The following is a 16,720-nucleotide window of genomic DNA, read 5'->3' as shown; positions in this document are numbered from 1 at the left end:
CCCTTGTTTCCTCTTTGTCTTCCCCTTCTCCATCCTTCTCCTCCTCCTTCTTCCTCCCATCGTATCACCTCTGTTTCCATGTTAACACTTGAATAAAGGGCAGGAACCATAACAAGGTCAGAGTTTTCTTCCCACCGGGGCAGGACGCAGCCGCCATCTAGGTCACTTTTTGTCGGTCTTGTAATATTTCCGCCGCCAGCTGTTTCCTTGTTTTGATACCCAAGCCTTCAGGCCCCGGACACTGAACTCAGGACGGCAGGGGGGCTTTTGAGCCTGGGCCCAACCAGTGAAGTCATCCGCAGATCCTGGGCCAGCCAGCTGTGGAGCATTGGCAGCCTTTCTGGAATTGGCGGAGAGATCTGAGGCCCCGTGTCTGTCAGTGCCTGATGGTTTTCTTCCATGGCATTATTCTGATCTACAGGACTTGAACAGTGGGATTGCATCGCTGCTGTGTACTTGTCTTGTTTTTTTTCTTCTTCTTCTTTTCCTGGCCCAGTTGCAAAGTGGTAAATTGGTTTCTCTGGCAGTTAGGTAGCATCAGTGTGTAAATTTACTCCACAACAGCTGGATTGACCCACTCATCATCTCAAGCATTGGACAAAAGATAAATGAAATAAGAGGGCTCTGCTTGAAAACTGCGATCAGTAAATCAAGCGTGTTGTTTCTGATTGAAGTCAATAACCAGCGCTTATCAATAGCCCATTCAAGATATTGACTCACCAAAGCACACTGCAGATTACTTTTGCTCAGGTTCGATGCGTTTTGAAAACAGAAGAGCACACCTAATTAAAAATAACAGTCCCTTTTGCAGCTTCTTGAAATGAGGACCATTGTGAGTCATTGCCAGTGTAATTAATGGTAGGGTGAAATGTATTGCCATTGGCTTATTTCATTGCTGTTAAATTCCACTGGAGTTTTGTGGTGGCTTAAACTATTTCCATGCTAATTGAATCATACAGTGGAGGGAACATCTGAAATTGTATGTGTTAATCTGGTTGGAGGAGAAGAATGGAGAGAAGAGAAGTGAAAGTCGGCTAAAAGGAGGTCAAAGTGAACAGCAGAGGGAATTTTGGCTTTAGGCTGGCAGATTACAAGTAAGCAGCAGATGAGAGGAAGGAGAAAGAGGAAGACAAGAGAGATTTAGATAGAAATAGGGGTGACTGAAAAAAAAGTGGAAAGGGAAAGAGAGAGCGCAAATGCAGCCATCTTGACGAGCTGTTTGGAATCCATGGAATCCTACTTCTGCAGTCGTCATCGGCTTCATTTTTACTTCTCATTCCTCTCTCCACTGTTCCCCGAGATTTCCCACTTCTCATCACCAACATGCTGCACAACTCCCTCCATCCCTTACTGCTCTATGTACAGTTGAAAGAAATTGGCATATGATTATGCTTGCCCCCTAAACGGATCTCTGCTGCCTTCTTATGCAGTAGAGAAATCCTCCAGTGGTGTGTCTTGCTGCTTTTGCTGGCTGCTTTTGATCTTTGATCTCATCCCTTGAGCTCCTAGCTTTTTGACAGGCCATGTTCCTACAAAATAGAAGGCATAGAGAAGATATTACTGTAACTGTAAGCCTCACTTGTGAGACAGAGAGAGGGGGGCATTTCCTAAAACCTGGCACAATAGAGTCAAAGACGTTTTGTTCAGGGATGGAGCACAACAAAGCAGTTGTGGTCATCGAAAGAGCTTTCTTTCTAAATGCGAAATCCAAATGACACTTCCAGTTACAAAAAGGATCGCTGTCATCACAATAACATTAAAGCTGGAAATACGTAACTTCAGAAAACCAAGTGTATGAAAATAATCTTGAGACTAATGGAGCTTTCAGTTGACTGTCTGTTTCGACGTCGGAGGTAGACCTTCCCATGTCTGTGCTGAATGTGTTTCATTGCAACCAACACGGACACCCACGAAAAGATAGAAAAACGCTGATCTGTTCACCGACAGCAAATTTTTCCAGTATCTAGCATGTCTAGGTGCACAGTTGTTAATTAATATGTAGTATGTATTCATGTAATAGATCTTGGTGCACAGCTGTTGGTTTAAGTCTGTTTGGGTTTCCTCTGCAGCACTGTATGCTACTGGGAGGGAAGAAAAGCACAGATATTCCCCTGGAGGGCTACCTTCTGACTCCCATTCAGAGGATCTGCAAGTACCCACTCCTGCTGAAGGTACTGTAAGGCTGCCGCACTAACACCATATCCCACCGTAATGAGATAACACCATTACTGCATGGACACCACATCCTGTTCAGGCAACCAAAGTTTAAGGGGCTTGCTTTCAGCCTCCAGATGGAACATGAATTAGGATTGCTGTGAACTAGGTGACTATCAGAATTATCATCATGTGGCTATAGAACATGTCGCTGAAGAAGGTAATGAGTCATGTTTTTCCCGCTGCACAGCACAAAATGACCATAATATATCTACAGGGGATGATGGGGTTATTGATCAATACCAATGACTCAACAATTTCTTAGCCAGGCGGCAGAGATTTTCTGGGTTTCACAATCATGCTCCGGCCTGCATTTGGCCTGTTTTGGAACACAAACTTTCCACCCGTTGGCATTTCAAGAGACTCACAATCTCCTCCCACCTACTCGCATTTGTATTTGATTAACAATGGAAGAGGATGGTATTAGTGAGCAAACAGCCCAGTGTGGCAAAATTTTGCTTTTGAAGACTAAAACACCTTGTTCTAAAAAAAAAAAAACCCAAAAAAACAAATGATAAAGCAATATTATTATTCCATTATGTGCCTTGATGATTTATTACCTTTTCTCTAGATATCTCAGCGGATCTCTGCACCAAATTACTTCTTACTGTGAAAATGTGACTTTATTAGTTGTGTCAATTAAAGGCTACCGTGTCTCAAGGGTTTAATATACGCTTGCTCCTGGAAGATCCTGGGAGTCACAACTCCGCTCACTTCCTCTCTCCCACCCCTGTCCATAGGAACTGCTGAAGCGAACCCCTAAAAAGCATGCAGATTATCCAGCAGTGGAGGAGGCTTTACAGGCCATGAAGGCTGTCTGCTCCAACATCAATGAGACCAAGAGGCAGATGGAGAAAATGGAGGCGCTGGAACAGCTGCAGTCCCACATCGAGGGCTGGGAGGTGAGAAAGAGAGGGAAGAAGAGAGGGGATTTAAGGTATGAGAGGGGAATAGAAAGCAGACTGATGTGTCATTACGAGATAGAATTGGGGAGGAATAGCGAAGAGGAATTGTTTGGGAGCTGGACCACTGAAAGAAAAAATAAGGCATGCAGAGAAGGGGGATGATGGCTGGGAAGTGCTATGACATTTAAAGGGGAGAATGTGAAGGCAGGAGAGGGGAAGAGGTAGAGGGTGCTGGAGAGATGGGAGGGAAAGGTCTCGCTTAATGGACTTTTAATAGTGCATCCTCAAATGCAACACAAGCACGAACCTGTCACGGTTTCTGCAAAAGAAAGAAAGGCCTTTAACACAGCTGTGACAAAAAACAGCCAGGCTTCTTTTCGAAAAAACCTCAACCACTTCCCTCTTCATTTATCGTACGAGTTAAGCGCTATTGCAGGCAGATCACAGTTCGCAGCGCAGGGGCCACAGACAGGGCTTGGGAGCTGAGCAAAGGGCCCAGTGCATTTTTCACGCCTCCCTCACCCGTCACAACGGAGGCCTTGTCCTCACGGGCACCGAAGGGACAGTCTGCCCACTTAGGGTGCCAAGGGGGATGCCAGCGGGCACTCTGCCCAATCAGGAGAGACCAAGGAGGCAAGGCTCTAGCCTCACATGCATGGGAGGGTGAGGAGTGTCAGAGAGAGGGGATTATATGAGGGAACTTTTGAAGGGGAGGAAAGGAACAAAAACGGATTGGAGGAACCAGAGTGGGCCCCTACTGGGGCATCCCTCTATCTGACTGCCAAAATGGACCCCTTCTCTCCTCCCTCCCTTTGAGAAATGTCACCATTTGACCCTGACAATTGTTCGTCCACCAAAACAAGAAGCCATTGTTTATTTTTCATGGATACATTTACACCAAATATGTTTTCTTTCCTTCTAGTGATAAATCAGTGACATGTTGCACAATTGTGTATTTTTTCAAAGCGAGGGATTCTGTTTTACTGGATAGTTTACAACGGAGAGAGACAAGAAACATGCCAGAGAGAGAGAACAGGATGACATATGACAAAAGTCCAAGGCTGACTTTGAACTCAGAACATCATGCGTACATGTCCTGGTATGCACTTTGGTCAATCAAGTCACCATGATTCCCTAATTCTTTATTTTTGATGACTCAGATGTAATCCACTCCAACATCAAGTAATATTGTTATGAGTTAATCTCTTTCAGATTGGTGCTGGGATTCATTTTGGCCTGATGGTCTTTCACATAAATGGTTAGTCTGTTGTGAAAACAGCATTAAATTTATGGCTATTATTCCTCAAAATAACACAAACCATTAAACAGACCAGCTTGCTATGATGGCTCAGAGCCAAAATCTAGTGTTTCTTCAATTTACCCCTAAAACAAACATTCATTTGGATGAAGACATGACAGACAGTGTTATTTTTGCCGTTCAACACTGCTCATTTCTATTCTCCCTGTCAATAGCTTGGTGAATTGTTTGCAAAGGCATTTTTAACACCCACCCGCCTCTTCCTCCCCCCATGAGCCTCCATCCTAACATCATTAGTCTCACTCTTCTCTCCTCTCTCTCTCCAGCCACTCTGCTGGTTAATCACCTCCAGCCCTAATGGAAGAGGCTGCTGGTAGTGCCGAATCCGGCTTGAACGGCACACAGACACATGCGGAACGCTAGACATATATATTCATGCTCACACTATACGACATTATAAATGCATGAAAGCGTATGCATGACTACAGGCACACATGCAAGAAGTACCAAGCACTAGTGCTCTCTCATACATCTCTCTCTCTCATCAACACAGAGAGGCATGCCCAAGCCCAGTTCAACTCAGGGCCGATAACATGAGATTGAATCGATTGTCTGAAACAGTATCCGCTGCCCAGGCCCTGTCGGTATCCACCTTTAGAGAAGCTCAGAGAGCAGGGTTTTTTTTTTCTGCATGAACTCCGAAGCCGTGGACATCCATCATAAATACATACTCATGGCAATCAATTATGGATGCTTGAGAAAGGGGTGTGGTGGCTGGAGGTTTCTGCAGGTCTCTGGTGGACTCATGTCAGAGACATCAAAGAGAATGGGTAAAGTCCAAATGTGGTGTGTATAGTGTGTGTGTGTGTGTGTGCATGTGTGTGTGTTGAAGGGCGGGGGGGAGGGGGGGGGTTACTCCAAGAGCCAATAGGGAGGTTGTCCCAAGTCCACACATGGGTGTACTTAGTTCCACATGATTTCGAGTGGAATGATCCATTTAACAATGAAGAATTATATTTTTTTCGGTGGCCCTGCTGTGATGTGCTTTTGTGCTCCACATCTCAAAAGTTACTTGTGTTAACTGAAACCTTTTCTGTTTACTGGATTGCTTCAGACCAAACATCAGACTGAAGCAGCAGCCAACTCAAGGTCTTATTCACAGGCCTGTCAGGATTGTGTTTGTGTCGTGTGTATGTGTGTGCGTGTGTGTGCTCATGCATTCATCTGTAGCTTTGTAGGCACGAATGTGTATCTTTATTTCCAGTAGCACATTCATGACCTCGAGTTGGAGGAAAAAAAAAACAACCTGGAAATGACTTGGTAAATTGATGCCTAAATAACATGAGTAATTGGTCCGTAAGTTCAGCCGTGTTGCGAAAAGGTTAATTGGATGCTGTGCTGTGGTGAATCAGCATCTGACAAGCCCAGAGTGACATCAGCAGCCTTGTCATCGGAGGGCACAGAGTGCATGCAACAATGAGAGAGAAAACCTTTTTAATGCTGTGAATCTCAGTTGAGAAAAAAGCACTACCTAAACTGATCAGCATAATTCAGAAAATTAATCTCTGAGAAAAGTGTTGCAAGTTGAATGGATAAACATTGTAGGCTGTACAACGCATGAGGTCTGACTTGTAGGGTGTGAAAGCCCATTGTCTTATTTCCGGAGATAAAAGGAGCCTGTGGTCTACGCAGTGGGCCTCTGCATGTCTTCTGCAAGAGCAGTTGCTCCTTTTTTTATGCTGTAACAAGTTGTAGTGCACTGCATAATTCATTAGAAATTGCCTCAAAAAAGAGCTGATCACATGCTGTGACGGTGGCAGGCCGTAGATATAACACTAATATTAATTTCCTGAAGAGGTACAGTGGATTTGAGGAGGCTTTTTTTTAATTTCCCTTTCGGTCACAGTGGAACAAAACATTTAGATGAGGTTGCACTGTGAGGGTCAGACTAAAACCGAAGCGCTCACACTCACACATTCTGCCAGAGCATTGTGGAAACTTTTGGTAATACTACCATAACACATGATAATGTCAGATAAAATGTCTACACATTGTCATGATTCACGCCACGAAAATGCTGTCAGATTTAGCGTTTTTATCCCTCTTCCGTGCACAGGTTTGTATCTGTGCATGCAGGAATACATATATTTATTGTGCTTGTATGCATAAAAACACATGATTTTGTTGTATCAGGAAATGAGAATAAAAATCATTTGTTTGTATATAAAACAGGGGTTCCACAGGGAGTTGTATCTTGGCAGTTTTTCCTGTTTAGTGTTTCACATTACCTTGCACACATGAACTTGCTGAAAGCTCCAGTTTGTGTTGGGAAGGTCTCCAGCAAGTATGTGTTTACAACACTCAGGGTATCAATATTGAGTTTAGGTTTTTACTTGTGGAAAGTTCAGGGATTGGATAGGATTAGGCTAACTGTGTGTGCTCAGTGCTCTACTTTACAGGCTTTGCAGCAAGTAGGAGTAGATTAAAGTTTGTGTGTGTGTGTGTGTGTGTGTGTGTGTGTTTGGGTGGGGGGATTCTTCCTATCATTGTCAATGGAATGAAAACAAATTCACATTGTTCACACTGACTTAGCTGCATTTCATATTGTTTCGCTGAGGTTGTGAACTCTTCAACTCGTGATAGAGGCGATGTTTTCATTGCGTCTCCTTAATTTATACTGTGCCAAACACTATCAGAGTTTCCATGCAGCGTGGCTGGGGCACGTGGTCATGACGGCTTTGTCTCAGTGGCGGATTTCCATCTTGCTCTTTGTCCTTTCCTCAGGGAACCAACCTGACAGATATCTGCACAGAGCTGCTCCTCCATGGAAACCTCCTGAAAATCTCTGCAGGCAACATCCAGGAAAGGGTCTTCTTCCTGTTTGACAACCTCCTGGTCTACTGCAAGAGGAAATCCAGGTGAGAAATGCAACATCAGGGAACCCATAGCTACCTGTGGAACCTGTCACAGAAAATGAAGACATTTCTGAAGAAGGTTTTTTTTTTTCCATTCTTTTCCATTCTTTGGCTCCAGGCTAACTAAGTCCTGGGCAAACTGTAGGTTAGTGTTTAGATTAGCTTCGATTCACATTTATTAACCCAGGACTTAACCCAGGAATTAACAGTTTGGCCTGGGAAAAGGATTCACACTTTTAAAGTTCAGTGTTAATCTCTTCAGAGTACTTGCAGTAATTTCTAACCTTGATTCACACTGCAGACTTTAGCTCTGCCCTGGACTGGGGTTTTGTAAGAGCTGGGGCCAAGAGTGAAGAAATCCCATATTCTAAGTTGCAAGTGTGGAAACACCATCAGCCCAGGGCTAACAAGGGTCTTAAACCAGGTTTAACTGTAGTGTGAATGATACATGCAACCTGCACTCAAATTAAATTTTATTTCAGCACAGCACCTACAGATGATGTGCATTTGAAGCTGTTCTTATTGCCTGGAGAAATGGCCTCCTCCTAGCACGAGCCAGACTTGGAAAATTTGAGCTAATGTCCAAATTCCTGTTTGTGTAGACAGATAATTAATATGCAAGCAAAACAAAAAGACCTACGTGCATGCGCAGCCCCCCTGACCACCACCTGTATGAATGTGCGTGTGTTAAAGACACAAGTCCGTTCTTACAGTAGCACTGGCAACAACGGATATTTTCCCTGCCAAGTGGAACCACAGTGCTGTGTCTCATTTCCTAGGGTTTCTGGAAAGAAGTCCACCAAGAGGACCAAGTCCATCAACGGGCCCCTCTATGTGTTCCGAGGCCGAATCAACACCGAGGTAATGGAGGTGGAAAACGTGGAGGATGGAACAGGTGTGTATTTGCCAAGCCAAGCAGAGTTACCTTTGGAGACCGTCTGTATGTCCATTCATCCATCACTCTGTGTACATTCATGCAACCATTTCTTATTTGTCCCTGATTATCCCCATTGCCACACAAGCCAAGCTCTTGACTTCCTCCATTTGAGATTTCAGTTGACATAGAAAATACCACAATAATGATAATTACTGCCTCAAAAAGGGCTTCTCATTAGTTTAATTTTATTGTAATGTCTGTGTTCATGTTGTCACATGTTCTCAAAGTACCTGATAGATGTGCTTGAAGGGTAGATGAAAGGAATCTGGTACTTGTTGACAGTTTGGGTGGAGTAACCCACTTGCACCTCGTTTCACACAGGATATAGCAGCAGCCTCATCTACCACCTTCTGATTTCAGCAATCCAGTTTTAGGTTAGGGTGTTGATAAAAATCAGATGTGTACGAGCAGGCCACCCCTGCCGACACCTGCGTTCTTATCTCGTATTTGCTAAGACAGTGTACGAAACCTAAACGTCTCACCTTTGAACTGATGGCAGTGCAGCCATCACTCAGCTCATTTTGCTTTTGTGGTTTCTTGTGAGGCACCATGCCCGGGTTGGTTAGTGTTGGCCTAAGGGGTAAAAACATATTTCGTCTTCCTCTCTCTCGCACGTTTCCTTTTTTTTTCTGTTATGTGCTGGCAGGATTTGAAGCTCATATGACCTTTTTTTTTCTGCCTGTCGGCTGTTGCCTGTCACATTCAGGCGGCTGAAGGGGAAACCACAAAGAAAAACATGCCTGTTTCGCAGAACTCTGAGGTCCAATATTCACGATGTGTTCAATTGTGTACTCTCAGCTTACAGATTATCAGATTTTTGAGTGTGAAAGATATGACTTCGGTGGTAGTGGTTGGAGTTATTTGCTGAAAATATTCGCAGAAACCCAAAGTTCGTGGCAATGTCCACTAACTATACACTGAAACCTTGAGATCCACATACTGATAAGTGTAACAACTTATAACATAGTCATATTTTGGACCTGTTGTTATTCATTTCTTGCAAATAGAGCTATAATGTCCATGGACCCTCACCAGACCTCAGTGTGTTTGTGTACCTACATAACATTTGCCAAAATCAGACTCAGAAAAGAAAAAAAAAAATCCCTGCTCCCCTTGGACAGCAGGAGTTGGCCTCTTTGGGGTCTGTGATATCAGATCTATTTATATGACCTTTGAGCGTAAGACTAATGCCCCCCATTACCCAAGGCCATTCATTATTCAGTAGATATTCACCTGCAGCCAAATGGATGATAAAATTAGAATGGGGTTGAAAGGGAAAGAGGAGAGTTTTTGTTGTTGACTCAGTGGAAAAACAGTCTTTTACTCCTCTCATGGTGCATCATGTTTATCTTTAATTAGCTCATAAATCCTTGCTTTGGTAGTAAACCCTTCATGAGGTTTTCTTTTATTGTTAATTTATAAGGCGTTCAAAGTGTGATTTGATTATGCTCATGACTGCGTTACAACTGAGGTTAGTTTTTACATGGTGTATATGTGTTTTGTCTTGTTAAAAAAAGGACTGGTTCATAAGGGTTATTTTACAATAAAAATAGTCAGCAGCAGCACTGTTATAGAGGTGACTGACAGACAAAAATATCTAAAATAACAAGTACTTTGTCATAAATAAAAGGAAAAATAAGAGATCGTGAGAGAAGTAGGTCAAAGAGATGTGAACCCCAGAGAATTTGCAGTAGATCAACTTGCCCAGAGTTGTGAGTGTAACTATTTTTAATTAGTTTTGATTTAATTAGAATTACTTTGAGAGTAACTATATCTCTAAGTCTCGCAATCTCTCTGCTTGATGTTTCACATGGATGGAACAGAGAGTTCCTGATGATAAAGGTCATCTAAAGCCAGATGAATGTCTTGACTAACAGTGTGAGTGACCAGTGTGTTTTTGAAGGCTGATTCCAGTTTTTCTGGACTAAAGCTGCAAGTCGGTACTTTGTGTTAATATTCATGCACCTCTGTGCATTTTCACACACACACACACAAAAAAAAAAATTACAAAATGTAAGCACTGCATGTTTTTTTTTCCCCAGAGCCCTCAATTGAAACATACAGTGCTATATTTATACATAGCTGTGTGAAATCTGATTAAAACACCAGCGTAGTGCTATAGTGTTCTATGTAAATATGAATGTAGACTTTACGAGAAGGCCAGAGTAGGCCTGATATATCGTCAAGCTGATACATTGATGTAAATCTATTGCATGTATTTTTGATGACACCTGTTTTTTGCCTTGGCAGCGGACTACCACAGCAACAACTACACAGTCACTAATGGCTGGAAGATTCACAACACTGCAAAGAACAAGTGGTTTGTCTGCATGGCCAAGAACGCTGAGGACAAGCAGAAGTGGCTGGACGCCATCTTGAGGGAGCGGGAGCAAAGAGAGAGTGAGTTTGTCCTGTATTTTCATTGGTATTTAACGTTCATTGCTGTGCTGTTCATGCACTGCACTTCCCAGAGACCACCTGGCAGTCAAACGGTGTCCGCCGACGTCTTTCTTGGATTATTTGTTGATGAAGTTTGAGTTTATGTTGGTGGCGCTTGTTTCTATGTCTGCTATTGCTGCTCGTGCTAACTACCCAGTTCCTCTCGAGTTTTCTCGAAACAAACCAGAGGTAGAATGTGTCACATTCTATGAGGCAGAGGATTTTTCTCTGGAAAGTCCTACCAAATACCATATATCTAGAACAACAAATGTGAATGCTTTCTTGAATTGGCTGTAGGTACTAATCATTATTGTGATACAGCGAGTTAGAAACAGCTGTTTATAGGAAAGCATAAGGGGAAAAATCCTTTCTATTGCTCTCCTTAGCTTTTCTTCCATTTCTTTTCTTAGCACCGTGCTCTCACATCACCATTCTATGATCACAATATTGCAAAGAGACTAAAGCGTTGGCCTTTGCGCCTCTTATTTTTGGTTGCCTGTAATTTCGGTGATACAAGTATTAAAGCTTCTCCATTTGCACCCACTCTAGGCTGCTGCTAAATATGTCAGCTTAATGTCTCCTACAAAATATAGAGGCTCCCTCAGTTGGCACATAGCGACTGTGGATGTGGTTATGACCTGGATTGTAGTGTTTTTGTCCTACGGTTGTGTCCTACCTTGAACACGATGCCCAGTTTTGTTTCATGAGTAAGAGGCTTAGGTGACACGACGTTTATAGCTGGCCTGGTCATCCTGTGCACAAAGCAGAAGCATGGTGCAGCATTGTCTTGTTTACATGGGAAAAGTCAATTCCTGCTTACAATGCAGCAGAAGTGTTAGGCTAATCAAAGCCCCGAGTGAGAAGTGAGTGTTCAATCACACCTCCCATTCACAAACAACAGAAGATGTGCTAAAAACAGCATCTTCGATCTTGGCCAGAGCTTGAAATAGACTTGCCTTTGATTGCCAAAGAACGACGCTTAACAGGGGAGGATGACACTGGAATTAATTAAAATAAGGAGGATCTATTTTTACTGTAATTTAATGCTTGTTATGTTGCTCATGGAAGGTGTAAAAATATTTTGATTTGAATGTGCGTGTTCGTGGAAGAATGCATTTTCTTTGTTTTGTATACAACGGAATTGACAAAATAAATGACAATAAATTAAATAGAATAGGTTTAAACATCAGGATTGGCCTTGGAGCACTATTGTGTTTGTATATGTGTGTGTGGGATGGGGGAGTTAATTGTAATTACACCCAAAACATCATTTGAAAGGTAAGCTCATCATTCACTGATGCTTCAAAACTCCTGCAAAACCGCCCACTTATTTCCACGTCTCTGAAATACTTTTTCAAAATGAAATGACCACAAAAAGATTAAATGATAAGTTGAGGAAAAAAGACCACTTTCTTTCAGGCAGTGATGTCAATGGATATTCTTGTTGCTCCTTGGGTTGTTTTCCCTCCATAGTTAGACGTCCTGCTTTTGACTTTAAAATGTGTTCCCACCTGTTCAGTAGTGGCCATCTGTCTTTGTTATTGTGTGTGCATTAGAGGGTGTGAATAAAGCTTGAAAGGCTTTTGGTGGATTTGGGGCTGCAGGCAAAAAGTCACCTGATAGCATTGATGGTGAAAAATCAAGTCCCCAAGCGATACGAACATGACTTGGCTGAAAATGACAGAAGGCCCGAGAGCCCAGCTACACCTGTAGACTGGCGGAATACAACTGTCAGCTTCAATATTTCAAATGTTGTGAATTAGCCTTTGTAATTTGGAGTAGACTTAAGTAAGTGGTCACAGCGGAGTTCAAGGGCATCAGCACTCGATCTGCCAGTGAAAGTGGAGGATTGCAGAGTAAGAGGGAGTACGAAGGTATTGGGTTACAACCTGGCGGAAATTGACCTGAGGCTAACAGATGCCTGATCAGTCACAGTGACCAAAGCCCCTCCTTACCGAGTCTAAGCCATTCTCCGTGCTCTTACCTTACTCTCAACTGTCTTTGCCCCGATCTGGACAACCATACGATAATTATAGCAATACATCCCAGCAACAGTTTTCTCCCTTGTCTCCCCTAATGCATTGTGGTATTCTCTTTTCCTGACACACCTTGTTCAATGTGACCTTTTCCGTGTATTGCTGCTGGTGGTTCCTTCTATTGGACATTTTGCTCTCCACAAACGTCCCAGAGGACTTCCATTGTTTGAGAACTGCCAGCTGGCCGTGGCAAGGTTTTTATCTCATCAATGTTTTCGTGGAAGTTCAGGGAAAATGCGTGGGTCAGATAATGTGATAGGGCACTAGCTTGTGCCAAATAGAGTGGGAGGATGAGGAGCAGTTCTAGACAAACTCTGACAGCTGGACTAGAAGCCGTGGGGGCCTCTGCGCTGGACAAGCCCCCGTCTCTTGTTCAATGACACTCATTGTTTAAATCCAGTCCAGCTGCTGTCAAATGTAATCTAACCCCCACCTCCATCAGAGGCTGCCAGCGTAGAGCCCACCATTAAGGAGTCGGAAATGTTTGAGTCCCACACTGAAGTACAACCTCCTCCAAAGCTTCACTGGGGAAAAAAATTGGGTTGTTAAGCTACAATATGCAACTTTTCCCTTGAGGCAGGAAGTCTAATGGTAGTTCCACCTTTATTCTCATATAGATTGCCAAGGTCATGCCCAAACACATGCAGCGTAAAAATATTTTCCTTTGCTAATCTCATCTGTAGTGGATAGTAGACAGTAGACTCAGGCATAGACAGGACAGTATGCAGCAAAGGTGCCAGGCCAAGACATTGCATTATGCACCTTTGCCAACAGTACCATTGTGCTGATGGTCCTATATTATTGCAGATTTAGGTCACCTTTACACCTGCCATTTTTAGAATCAAACCTTTGTGTGTAGTTCAGTCAGTTCCCCTTGGTGCAGTTCATTTGGGTTGGTGAGAACTCCCTAATCGCACCCTGTGATACACCACATTTTCAAACTAGTCTGCTTGAAAGAGATGGTCTCACAACGGTTCCAAGCAAAGTCTGGAGCAGCTTATTTGAAGTGAGAAAGGCAACCACTCTAACGCAGCCAAATTTGGGTTGAGAAAGTTTGTAACTTACTGTACCTGGTTGGTATCCCTCGTATAGCAGTTATTACTGGTAGGCTGTCTCTAGGCTTCTACCTCAGTAGCGGAATCCGATTGCAGTGTGTCAGACCAGTATCCTTACCGTCATATCAGTCTCTTGCATTCCATTCCATTGCATTTCATTAACTTTCCCAATACTCTTTGATCTTCCTTTGATGAGCAGACAAAAGGAGGATGTCTTTCGTAATTGTTAAGGTTCATACCATTGCTCATACCTGTCCCTGTTATTTTGCTGGCTGCTGGTTTTCTTCTGCATCCCGGTGCTATCAGAAAAAGCAGAATAACAGGTTTTCATTGTTTTGTCATGTGAAAGCCAAGTGAACCAAATGATAAAAGTAACAATGTATCAAACAATTTGTTTGTCCAGACTACACAAAGGCACTTTTAGGTATGAAAGCGATTCTGAAAACTTTATGGTGATGAGTCTGGCAATAGAGTTAAGCAGCTCAGAGTCTCACAGTGCATCTGAGCTGACCTGACCAAGTCAGGAAGCCTAACTGTGCAGCTCCAGGGTTCATTGAGCCCCACGATGGAGCTAAGCAGCTCAGACAGAGCACTACTTGGAGAGGTCTTGCCAGGGCGGGGTGCCTCACAATGGAGCCTCTTACGTTCTGCCTTACAGTAGAGAAATAACAGCCAACAACTGCCACAGTGCACTGAAAAACACTTAGAAACAAGACTTGTCTCGGAGAGATTGACATCTGGATTGATTGCAGAAGGTGATGGCAGACTGGAGCCGCCATGCTCCATTCCTGTCTGCCATCTGCACCATACCAGAACACGAGCAGTCCAGGCAAAGGCTTTGTCTCTTGGAACAGCCCCGTGACAGCCTTTGCCCTTGGGCTTTGACATATATGGATGTCTGAGGTTTGCAATTGGAAATCTGTGTCCTGAAGTGGCCCTGCTGTGGTAGAGTATATAACTGCAAAATTGATAAATATTTTTGATCTGATTTGTGATTTTCTCTTATTTGCAGGTCTCAAACTGGGAATGGAGCGGGATGCCTATGTGATGATCGCAGAGAAAGGGGAGAAGCTCTACCACATGATGATGACCAAGAGCCGACATCTGATCAAGGATCGACGCAGGAAGCTCAGCATTGTGCCCAAGTGCTTCATGGGAAAGTGAGTTTCTTTGCCCCCTTATCTCTTGGTTTGTCAAGGTTCCAAGAATGTTACCTCAATGCAATGCTGTGAATTCTTGTTTCCAGTCAACCGTTCATCACAAGGGTATCCTGACAAAAAGTTATTACGTAAGATTAGCAGGCACTCCAAAGAGCGGGTATCCAATTGCCCCAAGTCCTGGCAAAATGCCTAAACTGTTTTTATCACCACATCCTCTTGTCCCTAATGAGCCACTGTAATCACCTCTCTCTAGCTATATAAATGGCTACGCAGCTCCACACACTCGTATCATCAAGCCTCAGTCCTCAGTCACATGTACACACACATGCACACACAGCATCCCAAGGACCACTCAGTTGAGGACGGAGACTCAAAATGATTTCCCTGTCGGCTGCAAGCCAAACACTTCATCATGGGGCTACACATTCATCCCTATCAGGCCCAGACATGTGTATACTGTACATAAATACACACACGCACACTCACTCACACGCACACACACACACACACACACTCTTACACACTTTCATTAGTGGAAGACCATTCCATTAACTGAGGCTCTGCAGTGAGCCATTCCCCTTTCTGTCCCTCAGTCTTTCAATGCCATGAATAGACAATGAGGGCCTTGCCTGAAGTTTTCCTCTTCCCCCCCAGTAGCTCTGCATGCACACCAATGCTTTTGAGCTCCTGAGCAGCAATTAAAATTCTTCTTAGCACCATTTTGTAGAAACAGAAAATAAACTAGACAGAACGGCGACGATGACTGATGAGTGGTCTGCTAAAACGACACCAGGGTGCACACCACCCAGTCCCCCCCACAAATCATTAAAACCATCCCTCAGGTTAAATCATGAATCCTAGGGTGAAATATATAATGGACGACAACAACTCATGTGACTACCAAATTTGAACAGATCCTCCACTGCCAAGAAGCAGATTTAATGAATTGCTTAAATATGTATCGGTATTTTTGGGAGACACGCTCCGTCTCAGTGGCGTCACGAGCCGTGCTTGTCTGGGTGTTTTCCGCTCTTTGCTTGACGGGACTCGGGCCGGGCTAGACATTCTGGATCCTAAGACCTTCCAGGAAATGCACTCTGCTACACTGTGTGTGCATCTGCCCTATGCCGGGAAAGTGATCGACATTAAGATTGGAGGTTTTTGCAGCACTGTTCCTCCTTGTCAGCACTTACTGTATTGCACCAAGAACACGATTAGAATATGTAATAATCTCCAGAGGGAAATTCTGTTTTCTCTTGCTTCCTTCCACATTGAGGTCAAAAGTCAGGGCCAGTTATAAAACAGCACAGGGAGCTGGTGGGGATTTAGTGTCTTGCCTAAGGACACTTCAGCATGGCGGACCTTTGCCAGCATTGACGTCTGAACCTGATTCCTCTAGTTGAAGGGCAGTCTCTCCTCACACTAGCCCCCACGGCCACCGTCAGACCTTCATTTGATCTATTTTGTTACCCTGGCTTCCCTGTATCACTCAAGGAGACTATAAAGAAGGAGGGGACAATATTTTGTGGCAAAAGTTTTCCAAATTGCCAGACATTGATGCCACTAATATTTAACTCAATTGGATTGGCATGGAAAATCCCACTATAAACCACTATACCTCTGCTGTTTGGACTTTGACAGGATAGAGATTCAGCTATGTAACAGTAATAATACTGTAAACTAGTGAGTTTTTGTCCAATGGGTACATTAGTTGTCCTTGTTATTGGTCTCAAAACATCAGGAGTCTGCCAAGGAACTGTATAAAGCCTAGCGTTTAGCCTAGCTCTAACCAAACAATGGT

General features: G+C 43.5%; 1 protein-coding gene across 2 annotated transcripts in view; it reads left to right on the top strand.

The window, feature by feature from the left end:
* Window positions 1-16,720, top strand: part of prex1 (phosphatidylinositol-3,4,5-trisphosphate-dependent Rac exchange factor 1) — a 107,362-nt gene that overhangs the window by 34,451 nt on the left and 56,191 nt on the right. For both annotated transcript variants that reach the window (XM_030055520.1, XM_030055519.1), the window contains exons 5-10: window positions 2,070-2,171; window positions 2,955-3,116; window positions 7,162-7,295; window positions 8,072-8,187; window positions 10,480-10,629; window positions 14,772-14,919. In XM_030055520.1, the coding sequence (XP_029911380.1) occupies window positions 2,070-2,171; window positions 2,955-3,116; window positions 7,162-7,295; window positions 8,072-8,187; window positions 10,480-10,629; window positions 14,772-14,919 (812 nt within the window). The remainder of the gene's footprint in view (window positions 1-2,069; window positions 2,172-2,954; window positions 3,117-7,161; window positions 7,296-8,071; window positions 8,188-10,479; window positions 10,630-14,771; window positions 14,920-16,720) is intronic.

This window comes from Myripristis murdjan, chromosome 7 (genome assembly GCF_902150065.1).
Source record: "Myripristis murdjan chromosome 7, fMyrMur1.1, whole genome shotgun sequence".
Taxonomy (NCBI): Eukaryota; Metazoa; Chordata; class Actinopteri; order Holocentriformes; family Holocentridae; genus Myripristis; species Myripristis murdjan.
This window is presented reverse-complemented; position numbering and strand designations above follow the sequence as displayed.